The sequence below is a fragment of the Brachypodium distachyon genome, chromosome 2 (assembly GCF_000005505.3).
Source record: "Brachypodium distachyon strain Bd21 chromosome 2, Brachypodium_distachyon_v3.0, whole genome shotgun sequence".
Taxonomy (NCBI): Eukaryota; Viridiplantae; Streptophyta; class Magnoliopsida; order Poales; family Poaceae; genus Brachypodium; species Brachypodium distachyon.
The window spans coordinates 23,672,738-23,690,593 of NC_016132.3; the positions used below are offsets into that span (position 1 = coordinate 23,672,738).

General features: G+C 43.3%; 1 protein-coding gene across 1 annotated transcript; it reads left to right on the plus strand.

Annotated features, from left to right (window-relative positions):
- Nucleotides 1–3,914: 3,914 nt before the first annotated feature.
- On the plus strand, nt 3,915–11,562 carry LOC100843861 (pentatricopeptide repeat-containing protein At2g30780). Its single transcript, XM_003566203.4, has 2 exons — nt 3,915–5,520; nt 10,410–11,562. Exon 1 carries the CDS (start codon nt 4,009–4,011, stop codon nt 5,515–5,517), a length of 1,509 nt encoding a protein of 502 aa, XP_003566251.1. The 5' UTR covers nt 3,915–4,008; the 3' UTR covers nt 5,518–5,520; nt 10,410–11,562.
- Nucleotides 11,563–17,856: the final 6,294 nt, after the last annotated feature.

The window sequence follows — 17,856 nt, forward strand, 5'->3', positions numbered from 1 at the left end:
TGTAAGATTGCAACGCCACATCATCGCCTGGCATGTGGGCCCAAAGCCTAGGGGGCTGTCACGTCATGCGGCCGGAGCTGCGCATACAGGCGAGGGACCTGGGATGAACCACTTAACAAACAATGAGAACCTAAACGTGCATTTTCAAAGATTAGGGACCTACTTGACACCTTCGCGAAAGAAAAGGGACCTCGGGTCCATTTTACTCATAATAATAATAATAATACTGTAGTTCTTCTCAAATATTTGTACTCCATTATTATACTTCATTCTCTTTCAAAAAATATATTTTACTTCATTACATATAAACGTGCAACAATTTTTAACCCTGCCAAATGTATAGTTTTAAGTTATTTTTTTGGGTTCATTATGGACTATGTGGACAAACGATCATAGAAAATAATAATCGGAGCATATCTATCCTTCTCATTTCTAGTTTGATCTCTCCCAGTTGGCACCTCGACTGTAAATGGTTTATTGATTTGTCGATGCAACGTTGTAAATCCATTTTCTTGGAAATTGTACAACAAAGGTTCGATCATATGTCTTGAAAATGTTCACTTTAACTCATACAATCATGATTACTTACTACTCCCTCTCTCCGGGTATCTAGGGCCGATTTTGAAAATTACTTTAACCAAGACAATGGGGAAAGAACGACGGAAAGATCAGAAAAGGAAAAATCGCGTTAATTTAGGTGGCCCCTGATGCAATCGACCGGCCAGATTGGCCTCGTTAGCCCTAGATTGCCGAATTCAGTTTTTGGGTAAAACGGCCCTAAATACCGGAACGGAGGGAGCAGTGTTAATATGTTCTGTGCCAGGAGCACTAAAAGATAGATATTGAAATGAAATGTATCTATTAGGATACATGATAGAATATATTGTCAGTCATTTTGATGAAAGGGTTTTGTTTAAAAGAGGGTACTGTCCTCGAGCAAGTGTTTCCTGCACGCAACATGTGTCGTTCCCCAACAAACTTTTCAATCGAGCATTTAGATTATTTCATTAATATTTATTTGTTAATTTCTCAGAAAAGAGTTTCAAAACCAAATATGTTTTGGTGAAAAAATAGCATTATTTTTTGTACTCCCTTATGTCTTACGATTGTTTTACCAAATATGTCTGAGTTGTCCTACCTTGTCTCTCTGTATCCACATGTCTTGTAGGTGTCACACCTAAGGTATCCCATTTGTTGTTGCGCCCTATATGCCCTAATTCCCATTGTTGTTTTGCCTTGTGTCTCCTGGTTAGTTGTTTCATGTGTCTTTGTACCATGTTTTCTCTCATGTCCTACCTTTGTGTTCTTCAAGTTACTATGTCTTGTCTCAAAGTGTCATGCATTGTGTCTTTGTCTTGCTTTTTATACTCCCTCCGTCTCATATTAAGTGACTCAAATTTTTTCAAATATGAATGTATCTATGCTTAAAAAACATTTAGATATATGTAATAAAAAGTCACTTAATATGGGACGGAGGGAGTATCATGTTTGTCTTGCTCCTTGCATATGTACTAATTGTCGCGTCGGATAGATATCTTGACACTGTTGGAATTTTCAGAACTTATGTTGCAAGGTGATCCTTTCTATGTCTCATGTTTCATCATGCCTACAATTTAGCTATGCCATATATGAGTAACAATCCAATCCAATGTTATCAATCACAATAGTACATAAACAACAATTTTGAAACACATCAACATGAGATTCCATATTAGAAATCTCATCGGGAGGAACCTAACGATGAAAACCATTCGCTGTTTGAACACTCGGTGTAAAAGCTAGTGTAGTTGCGTTTCAGACCTAGAATAACGAAACAAAACACCCATCCCCTCCTTGGATACCACATGTCGCATCCTAGGACGTCTCTGTCAAAACTGACATTGATATAATCTATACCTATCTAAAAAATACGAACCGTTCCTTTCACCGTCGTCTGTCAAACTTCCCATAAAATTTGTGGGCCCTAGGATTGCATCGCTTTTTCGTAAGCCCGTCGTCCATTACAGGGTCTTCCCTATCCCCTCTTTTTTTTATAACACACGCCTCTTTATTAATGACTTCCCTATCCCTGTTTGCCTTCTAAACCAATACAGCCTCCTCCTCTCCCCTGAATATTGATATCCTCTTCCTCGCTCACCCTGCGAGCCGCGCGCGGCCACTGATCCCCTTTGGTCCGGCACCACCGACCTGGACCTCGACCTCCCCAACCTGGCAATCTCCCTCGCAGATCCTTCCCCGGCCCCCTCCCACGGATACCCCTGCTCTTTGGATACCACGACTCCACGAGCCAGCACCACCTCCGGGCACTCCTCATCCTCGCTCCTCGGAGGTCATGGCCAGTGGTGCCTCAGCAGCCGAGTTGCTGCTAGGGTGGCGACAGGTCCGGGATCCCGTCGATCCCTCCTCCCCTGCCCAGCCCCGCGAACTACAGACTAGGGACGGGTGAACGAGGCGTTACTGGGCGGCGATAGCGAGGACGATGGCGCGGCCGTGTCAAGCTGCGCTGGTGCACAGGGCGAGCGCAGTCAAGTCAACGAGCGGGTCGTTGTAGTCTGAGACTGCCACCGCCGACCTCCGATCTCAAGAATCCCGGCGTCACTACAGCCTCTTGACGGGATCCAACGGCGTCCTCGATAGAATCTGGGGTCCGGCGGTCTCCTCAGCGGATCTGGCGTTGAAGTGGGTGTGGATATATCGATGGATGTTGCAGAAACATGCAGACGCTTTGAGACTGCAGAAAAGTTACTGCTATCGTTTGGGATCCTCATGATAATTAAACTGTCCACTCGTGTTTAAGGACCTCAGGTTACTGCTTGCTGCTGGTTCAGATATATGCCAATGATTTTTGTTAGTTGTGCTATGCTTCTTGAAAGAGAGATAAGCTCATGCATCATTAATGTACGTTTATGTGAATTGCAAATCTTCTAAAGAGTTTCTTCTTTCAGATGAGCTTATAATTCATTTGTACAACCGGTTGCAATAGCGGAAGTTGTTCACCTTTTGGTGTCTCCTGAAACCGTTCTGAAAACTAAGTATAGATCAATGCAATCATGATGGTGGGAGATAAGTAAAAAAATTGTAGGTATGAAGTGTTCAGTAAATTTTCAGTCCTGTGATACTTCCAAATCGCAATCTGGCTTCTGGTATTGTATTAAGACTTAATTCACATGGATATTTCTCACGTCCTTTTATATTATTGGAACCAAACTTAATGTATAAAGAATAATGTAGCATGCTTATGTTGTTTCCTTTCAGTAATATGCAAGGGCTGGAGACATAATAAAACATGTCACTTAAAACATTTATGTACTCATCACAATATAGCATGCTGAAGTAGCAGCGGCGCCAGGCGTACTGGAGGACACGAGGGCATATGAGAGTAGAGAAATGCTGCCGGGGACCGAGGACGGAGACCAAGAGGTCAGTGCAGAGCTCTAGAGGCGGCGGCGGAGCTCCTGGATGGCCGAGCCGGTCAACTCTAAATCAGAGGGTAAGTGGGGTCGAGAAGGCCGCAAACGGAGCAGAGAGAAAAGCTAGCTATCTTTTCAAACTTGTGGAGCGGGATGCAGCGAGCCGTGGTAACGCATGGGCATTTCCGCTAGTAAATTAAAAAATATTAATCAATGAGACATATGAATAAACTAAATAAGTAAATACAATTTTTTTAAAGGAAAACAACAATTAAAAATAAAGAAATACGGAAAATAAAGACAAACGAAAAAGAATGGACAATACCACCCTAGCAGGCCGGCCCACAATAGTCGGGGGAGATGAATCCCGTAATTTGCAGGCCTCAGCAAACTTCGTCAACAGGCCAGGCCGGGCTGTCTCAAAAAAAGGGCCAGGCCGGGCCGTCTCCAAGTCATCTTTCTCGCACACGTGCACACATGCAAAAATGCCACGTCAAAGGCCAAGCTGGCCGCGTTTGCTCCCCCCTTCTCCCTCCCACGCCCCGATCCCCTAAACCCACCGCGCCGCCGCCGCCGCCGTCGAACCCTTCCTCCTCCCATGTCCCGCCGCTCCGGTCGTCACTTCCTACCGTTACTCCGCCGCCGCCACCTCCACCGCTCCGTCCATCTCCCCTACACATCCGCACCCATTCCTCCCGACACGATCCCCTCCACCTCCATCCCCCCGTCCCCGCCCCCGCCCCCGCCGGCCCTCCACCGCGCACGCTGGCCGCCGGTGTGGTATCCCACCTCCTCGCAGCTCCCACCGTTCACGATATCGCACCTTCGCGCGGCCGTCTCCTCCCTCGCCGCTTCTCTCCTCGCCCTGCCCGATCCGGACCCGGACCCCTCGCCCGCCCTCCACGCCCACTCGTTCCCCACCCTGCTCGCAGTCTCGCCGCTCGCCTCACTCGAGCTCCTATCCCTCCTCCGCCCAAAACCCTGCCTTGGCCTCGCGGTCTTCTCATTTCGCCGCACGCTCGCTCCGCCGCCCACACTCCCCGAGTTTACCCTCGCCATCTCACTCGCCAGCCGCGCTCGCGACCCTGCCACCGCGGGCATCCTCTTCGCCGACGCCTCCAGCTCCTGCTGCCCCGACCAGGCACTCTACAATGCCCTCATGTCCGCCTACATGCACAGTGGCCTTGTGGATCGCTGCCTGGAGACCTTCCAGGACCTGCAGCGTGACTCACGGTGTGGCCCGCCCAATGCAGACTCTTACAATATCCTCATCGCCCTTTTTGGTCGCTCCCTCCTTGTTGATCACATGGAGGCCACACTCCAGTCGCTGGATGCCTCAGGGCAACCCCGGACTATTGGCACCTATAACGCAATCATCGCTGGGTACCTCACTGCATGGATGTGGGACAAAATGGAAGCAATGTTCCATGAAATGGTGGAAAGTCAAGTTGATCCAGATACCACCACACATTTACTGATGCTTAGAGGTTATGCACATGCTGGGATGATTTATAAGATGGAGCGGGCCCATGAGCGTGCTTGCGAGCGTGCTGGCAAGATTGATATGGTGCATATTCGTGCAATGCTGTGCGCATATTGCAAGTTCGCACATGTGGATAAGATTCAAAAGATCGAGAAGTTGCTTCAGAAGTTAGGTCCTGAAGATTATAGGCCCTGGCTTAATGTATTGTTAATTAGGGTGTATGCCAATGAGGGGTTGGTTGACGGGATGGAAAGGCGGATCACGGAGGCATTGGAACGGAATACCACTGTCACTACAACGCACGTGATGAGGTCCGTCATAACCAGCTATTTCCAGTGCGATGCGGTCGATAGACTTGCACATTTTGTCCAGCAGGCTGAGGAGGCTGGGTGGAAGCTATGCCGTAGTTTGTATCACTGCAAGATGGTGATGTATGGAAAACATCATCGTCTGGAAGAGATGCATGGGGTGTTGGAAGAAATGGAGTATTTTAGGTTTGACCGGACAAAGAAGACATTTTGGATCATGCACAAAGCATATGTGAGTTGTGGGCGAAGATCTGAGGCCGATACAATACTCGGCATGATGTGGAAGGCCGGTTTTGGATTCCCCTTCGTTCAATAACATGTGAGTAGATACTCTACTATTGCAGTGACTGCTATGTCACAAATTTATATTTTTTTTCTTTTTGCATAAGTTGGCTTATTTTCACTGCATACACAGCCATTTGAGATAAAATTTAGAGAAGTTGGACAACAACATGACAAACACTCTTCTAAACTTAAACTAGGTATTTAGTCCAATTATCATATAGCTTTTTAATGTTAAAGCGTCTGATGTTATTAAAGCAATTTTGTGTCAAGCAGATATATGTCTTTTGCTGCTCACTTAGAGATAACAAGAAAAAAACGCATGGCTTCATGGTTGGATGATGGATTATAGTTGTTGCTATTACAGCATAACCCGCTGGGAGTTATGTTTCAATGGATATATATGCTTGCCTTTGCACTTATATATCCTTATGCTTGAACTGCTGAATATATATGCAAGTAGAATCTTTTGTTAGCTTATGTTTGCCGCACCCATATTTTGTTTACTACCTTTTATTATAGGGAATTTTTTTTCCTATGTAGTTTATCCATATTTGGTGCTTTACTGCTTTTAGTTTTGGACTTCTGCGAATTCTTTGGTGGTTCATATTTGTGCTCTTAGTTTTAGGAATTCCTTGATGCACAAACTTGTTGCAAATAACTTGCACAATATTGGTTAGCAGTGCACAGCTGAGGAAGCTTGTATTGATTGAACGTGCAAAGTAATACGCTAATGAGTGTATGTTTCGGTTGGAGAAACAGGATGGTGAATTGACCATCTGGTGTTAGCTCCAAACCTAACCTACCTTTTTTGTTTGAGGAACAATTATCAATCGCTGCTTCATCCCTGATAACTGAAAGGCTAGTAGAAGGTCATTCCTCCAAACTTCATGGGATAATTCCCTGATGGACCAACCTATCCTAGGGTGAGTACTCCCTCAAAATGTAAGCACCCTATAGTACTCCATTTGGATCATTACCAACAACCACTTACCAAGGCATATCAAATGTCATGACAAGACCGAGTTTTATCCATTAAATGGCACAGCAGTGGGTATCATTGTACTTATGAAGTCAAATTAATATGAGTGTGCAAAGATTCTTTCATTTTGGGTTTTGGAAGGAATAAACCCTAGTGTTTTGAGATAAACTTGTAGTACTATGAAGATTATCCAATTTAGGAGTCAGGGCGAGATGGCCCTTTGAGGTTTGGTTTAAGTTTAACAACAGTAGACGTATAATAGTGTGAACTGTATGTTGAAGAATACAAGAGTTTAGGCCACACAAGGATCATTTTAACAAAGTGAGGACTGCCTGGAGACTAGTAACATAGCTAGTGGTACCAAGAATAAAAGGAACATACAATATGCTCTCCAAGTATTTTAGAGCTGTGTCTAGTATTTCTTAACCTTCAAACTGCACATCAGGATGTTTTTGGACATTTGCAATCTATTATTGTGGATTGCAGAAGTTGACACTGAAAATCTACATGCTTATCTGACATGTGTACCTTTTGTTTTAATTTGTACGGAGTAGTAAAAAACAATCACCTGAAGGTTGCCAATGTTATTTGCACCTATTCATTCAGGTCAGGGTGGGCGTTGGGTTATAACTTATAACCAAAAAATCAATTAATTTTTAAAACCAGTTAGTCACAAATGCTAACCAAAATTTGCAAAGAAAACCATGTAACCGAGAATACGGTTAACCAGCAATTCGGTTTGGTTTTTGGTTATAACCAGAATTTCGGGCTTCTGGTCGAGATTCAGTTTCTTGTTGAAATGGAGATGGGGGAGGAGAGGGACAGAGGAGCAAGGGCTGCTGAGCTCATGTGTGACGAAAATGGGATTGTGGCTTTATAGAGAACCAGGAGCGGACGTTGTTTTGGGGTGGTGGAGCATGGGAGGGACGCTGGTGAGGTCATTAATGGCGGGACGTCGCTGATTTTGGGATGACTGGCCACTGGAAAAGGCTGAGAGGAAAGAGAAAGGAGAAGCCCAGGCTGTACCAGTACAGACTGCCATCTGCCACGTGTTGCCTTTGCCTAGATCAAGCGCTACCGCCCTGCTTGGATCGCCAGCTTGCCTGGGCTGGAACGAGGGCCACCGCAAAAAAAGCTAGAAGCTATGGTTGCGTTTTGCGATTAGTTTGATGCAGCAAGCGCTTCACATGTGGACGTGGGCAGCTATAGCAGTGCATTGGATTTTTTTTTTCATTATATAGCTAGGCCTTGATAGAAAGATGGGCTCCAGCTTGTTCAATGGTAGACACCTTTGCTACCTTCCATATTTGGGTTTTGATTCGGTTTTCCGGTTAATATGATATGAGTACAGACTGAACTGAACGAAAAAGATTTCACCCACTTGGTCAATCCGAACTAACAACCGAAACCAAACTAACTGACATGGTTAATTCGGTTTCAGTTTTGGTTCAGTAGTTCAGTTTTATGCCCACTCTGACATTCAAGCACCAGCTTTCTAGACATACTTCTGATAGTATTGTGGCTTTTGCCTGTCATTGGACCTGGGATTTGCCTCAATCTCATCCAGTCCCCTAATTGATGTAACACGTGCTTGCTGCTTGGATGTCCTATTGTCTCGCCACAAATTGATCACATGCATGTCATATTATCATAATCATCCATTCATCTCTGCCGTAGGAACGAACACACCATCAATTTATGCTTGATGCCTGCTCGCAAGATCTATTTGTCCAACTTGTTTTTCTCTCATGTTTATCCTATCTGTTATGCCAAGAAATTGTGGTGTCTTGTTGCTGATTATTGATTCCTGGATGTGATCAGTATGCTCATAAGTAACCAGTACATGACTAGTGCCATTATTGTAGTTCAGCAGGGCACTACTAGTTTATGGCAACAGTGACTGAAGATATATGAACAGGAAAGGACTAACTTATTTTATCTGTCGTCTTGACCTGAAGTCAAAGTTTAGTTGTAACATGCAATTTACGAGAGCATGGCTTTGCTTTAGTCACCAACTCACCACACTACTGAACTATCGCCTAGATTTTTATGACTCCTGGTTGGGTTAGCAATATAGGCCATTCACCGTAGCTTCTGAAGACTGGAGAGTTCATACTGGCCGAAATTGGTTAACACATTAGTGTGCCAGTGGTTTGGATGTCAGGATAGATGTCCCAAATCTTTGATTGTGATTTGGGAATAAAACAGATTGACCACAGAGGTGAGAAAAGGATTATAGTTAATGATAGACCTTGTGTAAATCAGTTGAAGATTTTGCCTAGGAACCCAGAACAATAGATAAACAAAAATATAATCATGAGTTCTGGAACATCAATTATGCTGCAATGGAGCCACATCAGCAACAAAAACAGTTGTCTAACTGTTGATTTTCTAACAGTTAGACATAAAATGTTACCGCTTACAGAGATTGTTTCTCCTAGTGCATTTTAGCTGACAGATCTTCAGGGTCCATCTTTCGTGTTATCCCATGCTGCAACTATATAGGTATATCATGATGATAACTTTTAGTGTAACCTCTTCGTAACTGGCAACTTCCACGGACCAAGGGTCTGCTCGTTTCTTATGCAGTCAGGTTGGTTCTAAAGAGTGCGGCAAAGCATGGTAACTTGGGGTGTGTTCGGTTTGCTACCAAAACATACCAAGCCAATTTTTTGGTCATTGACCAAAATATGGTGATTGTTTGGATGGTGACCAAATATTTGGCTGGCCAATGTCTCATAGCCAACTTTAGTTTAATTTTTTGGCCAAAGTTTGCCAACTCATGGGCTAGCAAAACCATCAGCAACTATTTGGCTAGCCAAATTTTTGGTAGGGCAACTTTGGGCTCAAACCAAACAGCCTCTTGATCTGATTGTATGAAAGGATGACAGGGAGTTAGTATGGCAACATAATGCTGAGACATTACTGTTTCTTTGCTCATAATAAAATGGGTATAGGCCCACATTTTCTCAGCTGGTTGGTATGGACAGTCTTTCCTCGACGAAAGCACTTCAGATGAATGGTCAGTCATGTATACTTTGTATTTCTAGAGCCAAGCTTGGATTTTTGAATTAAAAAAAGAAAGAGGTAGAGGATTAGTTGATGTACACTCCGCGAAAGATTAATCTGAAGTTTGGTCTACACTAGGAGAAACAAAAAAGATGTTTTGCTGCATCAAGTAGAAGAGGAGGGGGGGGGGGGGGGATGACTGATCACAAATGACACTATACACTGAAAACGTGTACGATTGTATTTAATCTCCAAAGGGACTATTTTTCTGAGTAGAGCCTAGTGTTTTGAGTTTTTTTTGTGTTAAAAACGCACAATTTGCACCTGTATGCATGACAGGTGGCATGTGCATATACTTCATAGTATTATTGTACACTCCTTTAGCTCAGATAGTCTGCAATACCTCTGTGGATAAAAAATATATTTATTGAGATAGCTACTCCCTCTTTATTTAGCAGTGGATGGTAAGCTAACCCTGGTATGAAAGGATGTCCATGAAACTACATTATTGCTTGTAAGATGGGTGTTAGTACTCAATATGCTACCAAACTGTTTTTACGCTAATAGGGTACTGCCTTGCTGATCAGTTCTAAATACTATAACTGTCACGACCCAGCTCTGAAGGGCTGAGAACACTTGGTGGTAGCAGAATCATTCTGCATTCGTTGCATGGAGTTAAATAGCTGCCATGTCCACTTAACTGTGTTGTAATTAGTTCTGAGTGCTATTACTACTCCCTCCACCATATTAAGTGACTCAAATTTGTCTAAAAATGGACGTATCTATATACTAAAATTCATCTAGATACATGTAATATTTTGGCACTTAATATGGGACGGAGGGAGTACTTGTGATGATATTAGTGTGCGGTTGTCATTGATGTTTGTATGTTGCACTTAACCTAGTATAAGTGGCTGACCGTAATACATTTGCAGGATTCATCTGCTCCACTTGTTGGGGAAAATTTCAAATTTTGCTTTCTGGCAAGGTAGCTGGATGGAATATGAGGCTGTAAACAACATATGCTGCTCAAAAGAGTAAAAGTACTCCAGATGGAACCCTAGAGCTCTGAAGTACCCCAAAACAGGACATAGAACATTGCTTTCTATGGAATTTAGGCCCCGAAAAGGCAGCTGAGGTCGATCTAAGCAAGCGGAGTTTGGATACAAGGAAGCTGCTATCTTGCCCATTTTTGTTCTGCATACTGCAAAAACAGCTAAAAATGGGATTTGAAGTATCATCTCTGGTGTTTATCATGAAATATGTCATCATTACACAACATAGTGGCGCGAAAGGAAAATAAAACTGAGGTTTATTCTGCATGCCTACTTGTACCCAAAAGCTAACCCCTGATTGCAAATTCAATCTGAGGTTCCTTCTCGTTTTGTATTTGCACTTTTGGCTTTATGAAAGTGGAGGCTCTACCGGGAAATCTGAGGTGGCGGCATGCCAGGAGGTTCTCTGGTTGCACTTGCATCTCGAGTTCATATCATGTCAGTTGTTCAACTCAGGGAATCTGGGAAGCTTGTTCTGCAGTAAAGTTTGAAGGTTCACTGTGCAGTCGAGGATGCTGCTTTGTGATCTATACCAGTGCCAGGTAACCTCCCAATCTTGGAGCATTCAGTTTATAGCTTGCAGAGCAGTAATGAACAAAAGTGCACTTCCAAGTGGCTATAGTGCATACAAACCACCGGGCCTTGTCTGTCGTGTTTAAAGAAGGAACAGAACTTGCGCTGGATACAACTACAGATCTGCATATACTTTTGTTTGGAACATTTGTTGCGGTGCCAAGGCACTTTACATGTTACTTCATTTTCAGGCTAGATCGCAGAGGGTATTTGTTTCATTTCCCACTAACATATGCACCAATTTTTGACATGCGTGCAATGATTCTTTTGGCAACCACACAAGTTGTACTCAGCCGGAAACATAGTTGTCAACCTAGTCATATTGTTGTCATGTACTCCGTTATTGCTCTGTACCATGCATCGTGATATCTCGTTTGGCAGCTGCAAATAATTGTAAGCTGTTATGTCAACTATTGCTTTCAGATTGGAATCCAAACGATCTGATTTATTTGGTTTCCTCGATTCTTGCTCTGTACGTTGTGATTTGGAAAGCATCAGTGAGATATGATCTCTGTACGTCCTTTTTATATTAGGAACATTCTTATGAGTCTCCTATAACAAGTCCCATGTTTGTTGCTGTCAAAAAAAAGTCCCATGTTTGTTCTGTTAACTCCTTACTCCCATGCCTGGAAATAAGAATTGGCCTACCAGGGAAGCTAAAGGGATAATATATCCTGTTCACAGTATCATCCAGTTTATACCTCGCTGGCTGGCTTGATCAGGCCTACCTATGGAATATTAGGATTCAATGAACTCAAAAGTTGGCAATCAACGGAGATAGTTTACCTTCCTAAATTATTGCCAATTGGTACTTTTGCAGCGTCACCAAGCTAAGGGTCAAGGATTAGAGTTTAGATGCTGTGCTTGAACCCTCTTGCTAAATGGTTTACGTACTGTGCTTGGGATGAATCATGAATGAGGTCAACGGCGTTTTAGAAAGTTTATTCACTTGGTCCAGCAGCGGATTAAATATGGCAGCGGACGGCGAGCCTTTGTCCCTAACTACAATCGAGGAAGCATACTGTGCTATCACCGTACAATCGAGGAAGTATGCTGTGCTATCACCGTACAATCGAGGAAGTATGCTGTGCTATCAAAGTACTGTGCTACCAATAGTACATTTATTATATCGCGAAGCAATGAAGAACATTTCTGAACGTCATCGTAGTAGTATATGAATGGACCACGCCACAAAGTTTGAAACTTAAATCCCAATCGCGACAGCGAAAATCCAGAAAGAAAAGAAACTACAAAATCCTGCCTTGATTAGCACCTTATCCAAAATGTGACTTGAATACTCTCTCCGTCACATATTAAATGACTCAAATTTGTCCAAATATGAATGTATCTATGTCCAAAAAACGTCTAGATACATGTAATAAAAAGTCATTTATTATGGTACGGAGGGAGTAGTAAATTGGGGCTACTGTTCTTAGTAGAATCTGTATTTTTTTTTGTTTCTCAAAATGTATAATGAGTTTTTTGAAATTTGTAGCATGGTAGATATATCCTGTATCAATGATGTAAAAAATTTGGTTCTCAGTCACCTAATTATACGTTGATATAATGTGGTAACATCTACTCATATCTCCTTTAAATCTTGTCATAAATCAAAGGTTCCTCTCACATGTCTCTTTCTAAACTAAATGCATTAATTCTCTTATTTCCAAAAAATATTGGATTTGCATGCATAGAGCCATTTTTACTTTAAGATTACTGTTATGTTTTCATATCAGTGTTTCGTTTTGATATTAGTCTTTTCATCATTAAATTTACAATTATTCTCTCTTACTTTATTATGTTTTGGTTATATCAGTTTTCAAGATAGGCTTTTCAAAACAAATAGAGGGAGTAATGATCTAAAGAAAGGCCGTAGCATTCGATTCTCAGATAGAAGTATCTCGAATTATATTTCTATTTTATTATTGCAACAGAGGGGAATGCAAACACGGCAGCTTTGATTCTTTCCAGCTTGACCACTGCTGGCGTCCCAAACTGGAATGCTATTCACCAGCTAGATGCCTTCTCCTAGTACGAGACAGTGAGCCCATGGCACAAGTGAACAACCGCAATTCTGGGGTTTAGGACTAGCTTGTCGTTGTTGTCGTGTAACACGAATACCTATGAGATCAGGATGCTCTCGCCACTTCAGGTTTTGTTTTTCCGTTCAAAGGGGTTTTAATTTAGCTTTTCTGTTAATAGCTTAATTTATACCATGTTTTTCTTCAGATGTTTGGGTGCTACAGTACTACATACGGAGTACCTCTGTTTCGATTTATAGGTCCTGCTAATTCACATAAGAATTTGGGAGCCGCTACAGCTGAGTTGACTGGTGTTTCGCAGTCGACCAGCGTTACTTTCCGTATCCTCGATCGATCGATCGATGGACGCGTACGCGTGCGTAGCGTCTCCAGTCGGGCCTCCATCCATGCAATCGGTCAGCCATGGACGCGCACGGCGCACGCGTGCGTCTCTGGCCGGGACTCCATCCATGCATGCCATCGATCAGCCCTACGGCCCCTACGGCCCGACCGTAAACATGCATTGCATCAAGTCCATGTCCAAGCCGTACCAACTCCACAACGCAGAAAAAGAAAAACTCCGGCGCTAATCTATTAACTCTATAAATATATGAAGTTGAAACCCACTAAGTGTAGTTAATTTAGCAAACTGCACATGCAACCTATTCACATCAGCATTCATCTAATTAACACCCCACTCATGAAGCCACGTCATCGTTTACTCCGCACACGTTTTTCTCCCGATGAGTGTCGCACGCACGCACATCTGGTCTCTCGATATGCGCAGACTCCGTCCGTGCTATGGGCTTTTTTTTCACTACCCTGACGCGGCCCATTACCCACCCGAATCCTCCATGGCCCATTCCCACCAATGCTGCTTAGCCCAGTCTCTAGACTCCTGAGTCCTGACAGGTCGTCTTTCTCTTCCTCTGGCGTTCCAGAAACACACGCAAACTGCAGCCATTAGCCGCTGCCGTCGTTTGCAATCCCCTCAAACCAACTGTTTCTTGCAAAATTGACACCGGAAAATTTATTCCCGTGGCTCCACGAACCGATTCAGGCCACCAGTCATCTGTCGTCCCCTCTTCAATCTCCATTTGCAACTGACACGCTTCGAATGCCAGCCGTCGGAATTGAACTCTCGATCTCCCTCCACGGCCTATAAAACCAACTTCCGATCGTGTCATCTCGTGCCACTTGCCGTCCTCTCTCAAATCCCTCTCCTAATTTCAATTGATAGAAACAGAGGAGTCCGTACAGAGCAGGGAAGAAGAGGAGATAGGAAAATCACACGGGGGCTCACTGTGGAACACGTTGGTGCGTCCTGGCAGTGTCGAGGAGTAAGGAGGAGGGCCGACAATGTGGAGGCTCAGTGTATGGGTCTCGGAGCGAGATCGCCAGGAGGTCCCGCGTCACTGTCGGACCCTGTCCGGCTGCTGCAGCCTCTCCACACAGACGCGCCGCCGCCCATGTTGATGCCATGCGGCCCTGGTGGTCTGGTGCGCATGCCCACGCAGGTAGTCCTCACCCCCGCTTCTGTCGCTACTGCCATGCCGCTGCCTCCGGTGAGAAATGGTGGGTGCAGGCAAAAAATGGCTTTCTAAAATCTCTAATTGAGTTGATTTAATTTATTTTCCATTCAAACAATTTTATCATCAGACTGGAGAATTTTGTAATATGATTTTTGTCCAAAAGATGGATAAAATCATCGGAAATATTAAGCTTGATTAATAACTTCCTCTCTTCTATCTTGAGATTAAACATGTGGTGAGTGATGAATGCATGTGTTATGTTCAATGGATGAGTCAGCTATTTCGGTGAGGGCATGGTAGGCCAAACATGCATAGGCTCATCTGTTCATATATTTCAATTTCAAAGAAATTATTTTCACTATAAGATCAATTTAATAACATGTCACTTCCTTCTTTTGAACATTAATGCCACTTGATCATGTTTTGGCTGTTGATAACATGGGTCAGCTAAGTGACAAGCTAAGTGATTTCGGAAGCTCAAAATTGGTACATATTTCAGTGGAGAGGCCCAAGTGATTTTATAGAGATTAACCATTACTTGCTTTTACTCACATATGCAATACAACGGATCAATAGTCGATGAATAAAACGTTGTCAATAAGGCAATTGCTCAGCGAGCTATTGTAAGTTCAATTTGAAGCAAAGTTGTACCGTTGGCTATGCTGTTTCTCATGTTATGCATGGAACAATTTTATTTTGTACAGTGCAATTGCGTTCGTTGATGCGACATTTTGCAAGCATCCTACATCAACTATGGTTCCTGAGATCTACTTTTCTTTCCTTATATTTTTGTTTTCTCACTTTCACTATTTATATTTAGCGTATACACAGTTTTCCGCGGCAACGGGCGGGGAATCATCTAGTATTAATTAAAGCAAGCTCCACAACACACACCCATGTACAGGTCGGCCCGGTTCTCCACGACGCACACCCATGTACGTCAAACTTAATTTCAGGAGCAATTTTAAAAATTACACCTGAAATTAAGTTGAAACAAGTTGGAAAAAATGAAATTTCAGGTGCAATTTTTTCAGCTAGTATCAAATTATAAAATTACAGTTGAAAAGAATATAGTTGCACCCATTTTGCAGCTGAAATTTTTAAAAGTTAGCATGCAATTAACCCTAACTAATCACTCTACAAACTAGATTTGCATATGGAAGAAGAATACAAAAATAGAAGGCACGATGAAAAGAAAAGAAAAGCCAAGGGAAACAAAAAAAATAAAACAAACGAAGCAAAAGAAAAAATGGAAACAAAAAACATTTTTAAAATTAGAGTTGTATATAAAGACAAGAAAAATCAAGAGATAAAAGCAAAAAACTAAAAAATAGCTAATAGGATTTGAACTTTCAACCTCTGCAATCCACCTAGCGCACAAGTGGTAGCCACCGGACCAATCCATCCATAATAACTTGGTACAACTGTCAGGCTATATATATCTGCTTAAAGGCTCCCATGAATCTCAACGTATGATCCGACGGCTCAGAACATCAACTGAGAAAATCAATTTCTCAGGCGATTGAGAACTAGCAAATCTGTACGAATTTTCTACGGCCCATACCAATGTGATAAATTCTTATAGAATAAAAAAGCTTGACAATAATTACAGCAATGTCTTTCAACACCTGTGTTTTCCGGATCAAACTAGCACGAGCCTACGTGAGAGTGTCATGGTGAAACCGTTTTGGTGTGGTCGTAACGTTGGAGTTAGTACTTGAGAGCTCTAGGCGCAGATCTACGGAACCTAGTATAGGAATTACTCCCTTGATTTCATAATTTTTGTCGAAATCTTTCATATATTTAGACACTTTTTAAGAATAGATACATTTATTTTTTGGTAAATTTGAGACAAGAATTATGAAACTGAGGTACTCTCTCCATTCCATAATATGAGGCACGCACGCATCCCTTGATCGTCAATTTAACTGATTAAATATAAATTAAATAATTTAAAAAATATATCATTAGAAAGTTCTTTCGATAACGAATCTAATGATGTATTTTTTTTAAAAGCCATTCATATTTAATTAATCAAATTAAGAATTTAGACATGTGTGCGTGTCTCATGTTATGAAATCCATTTCCATTGGCAGGCACGCTCACCTTCAGGATTTTAAATGGGAAACGCTATTGTAACTTCCGTACATTCACCGCTGTATCTTTCTTGCTAGAGCCTAGAGCCTAGAGATACAAACGAACCTGCGCAGCATATACACGCAGCCGAGACACGTATCCCGCACGTCGACCTTACACGTTTCCTTCCCAACTTGCCCGCGCGGACCACACGCGCACGTAGCAGTTGATCTCTTCCTCCAACAATATCTAAGTTCGTCAAAATTTAAATGTATCTAAACGTGACTTAGTGTATAAATGGATTTAAATTTAGTTAAAATTGAGACATGTTTTTTTTTTGACGGAGGTAGTATTACTTTCTTGCGTCGCCGATCTTTTACTCGTGCCTATCCATACCAGAGGCTCAATCTATCTCTCGTCGCGACCTGCCGTTTTGTCACGACGCGTTTCCTAGGCCAGGCGGCAGGCGGGGGGGTACGCGCGTCGCTGCCTGGTCCCCCGGTCCTCTCGCCTCCTCGGGGCGCCGGGTGGGTGGCGACCTGAGCACGCGGCCGTACGGACCTTGGCGGCGCGCGACGGGATGTCCTTTGCCTTTGCCTGGCACGCGCCAATCGTTGGCCGCCGTCCGTAGTCTCGGCTACTCGCCCCCGTCGCTCTCCAAGTTTTGCCCATGTTGCAACGCTTCTCTCTTCTCTCTTCCTGTCCTGGCCTGGCGAGGAAGCCCAAACCTAGCGGTGGTAGCGAGAGTGGTTTTAGCTTGTTTACCTGGCCGAACTCGGCTCGAGCGAGTGCCAGTTGAGCGGCAGAGTCGGATGCACGTACGAGCAGTTTGTAATTAATTAAAGCTAGCCCATCGCCAACGTTTCTTTCAGCGATGGATGCCGAGCTTGATTTTCTTTCATAAACTCGAGGTCGGCCCTATAGCTCTCGCGCCAAACCTAACTCGACACGAGAGCGCAAGTCAAGCACGCGCGGCTAAAGGAAAACTTCCGTGTCTGATAAAGAAACAAAATGCACGCCCTGCCCCACCCCGCGCTTCCTTGTAAAACAGCTGTAAACCCATACCCAGCCAGCCATGATGGCGAATTTGACAAGTTTCTTTCATTATACTCCCACAACCCGCCG

Coding starts and splice junctions, on each gene's coding strand:
- LOC100843861 (XM_003566203.4), top strand. CDS start 4,009: ATGTCCCGCCGCTCCGGTCGTCACTTCCTACCGTTACTCCGCCGCCGC.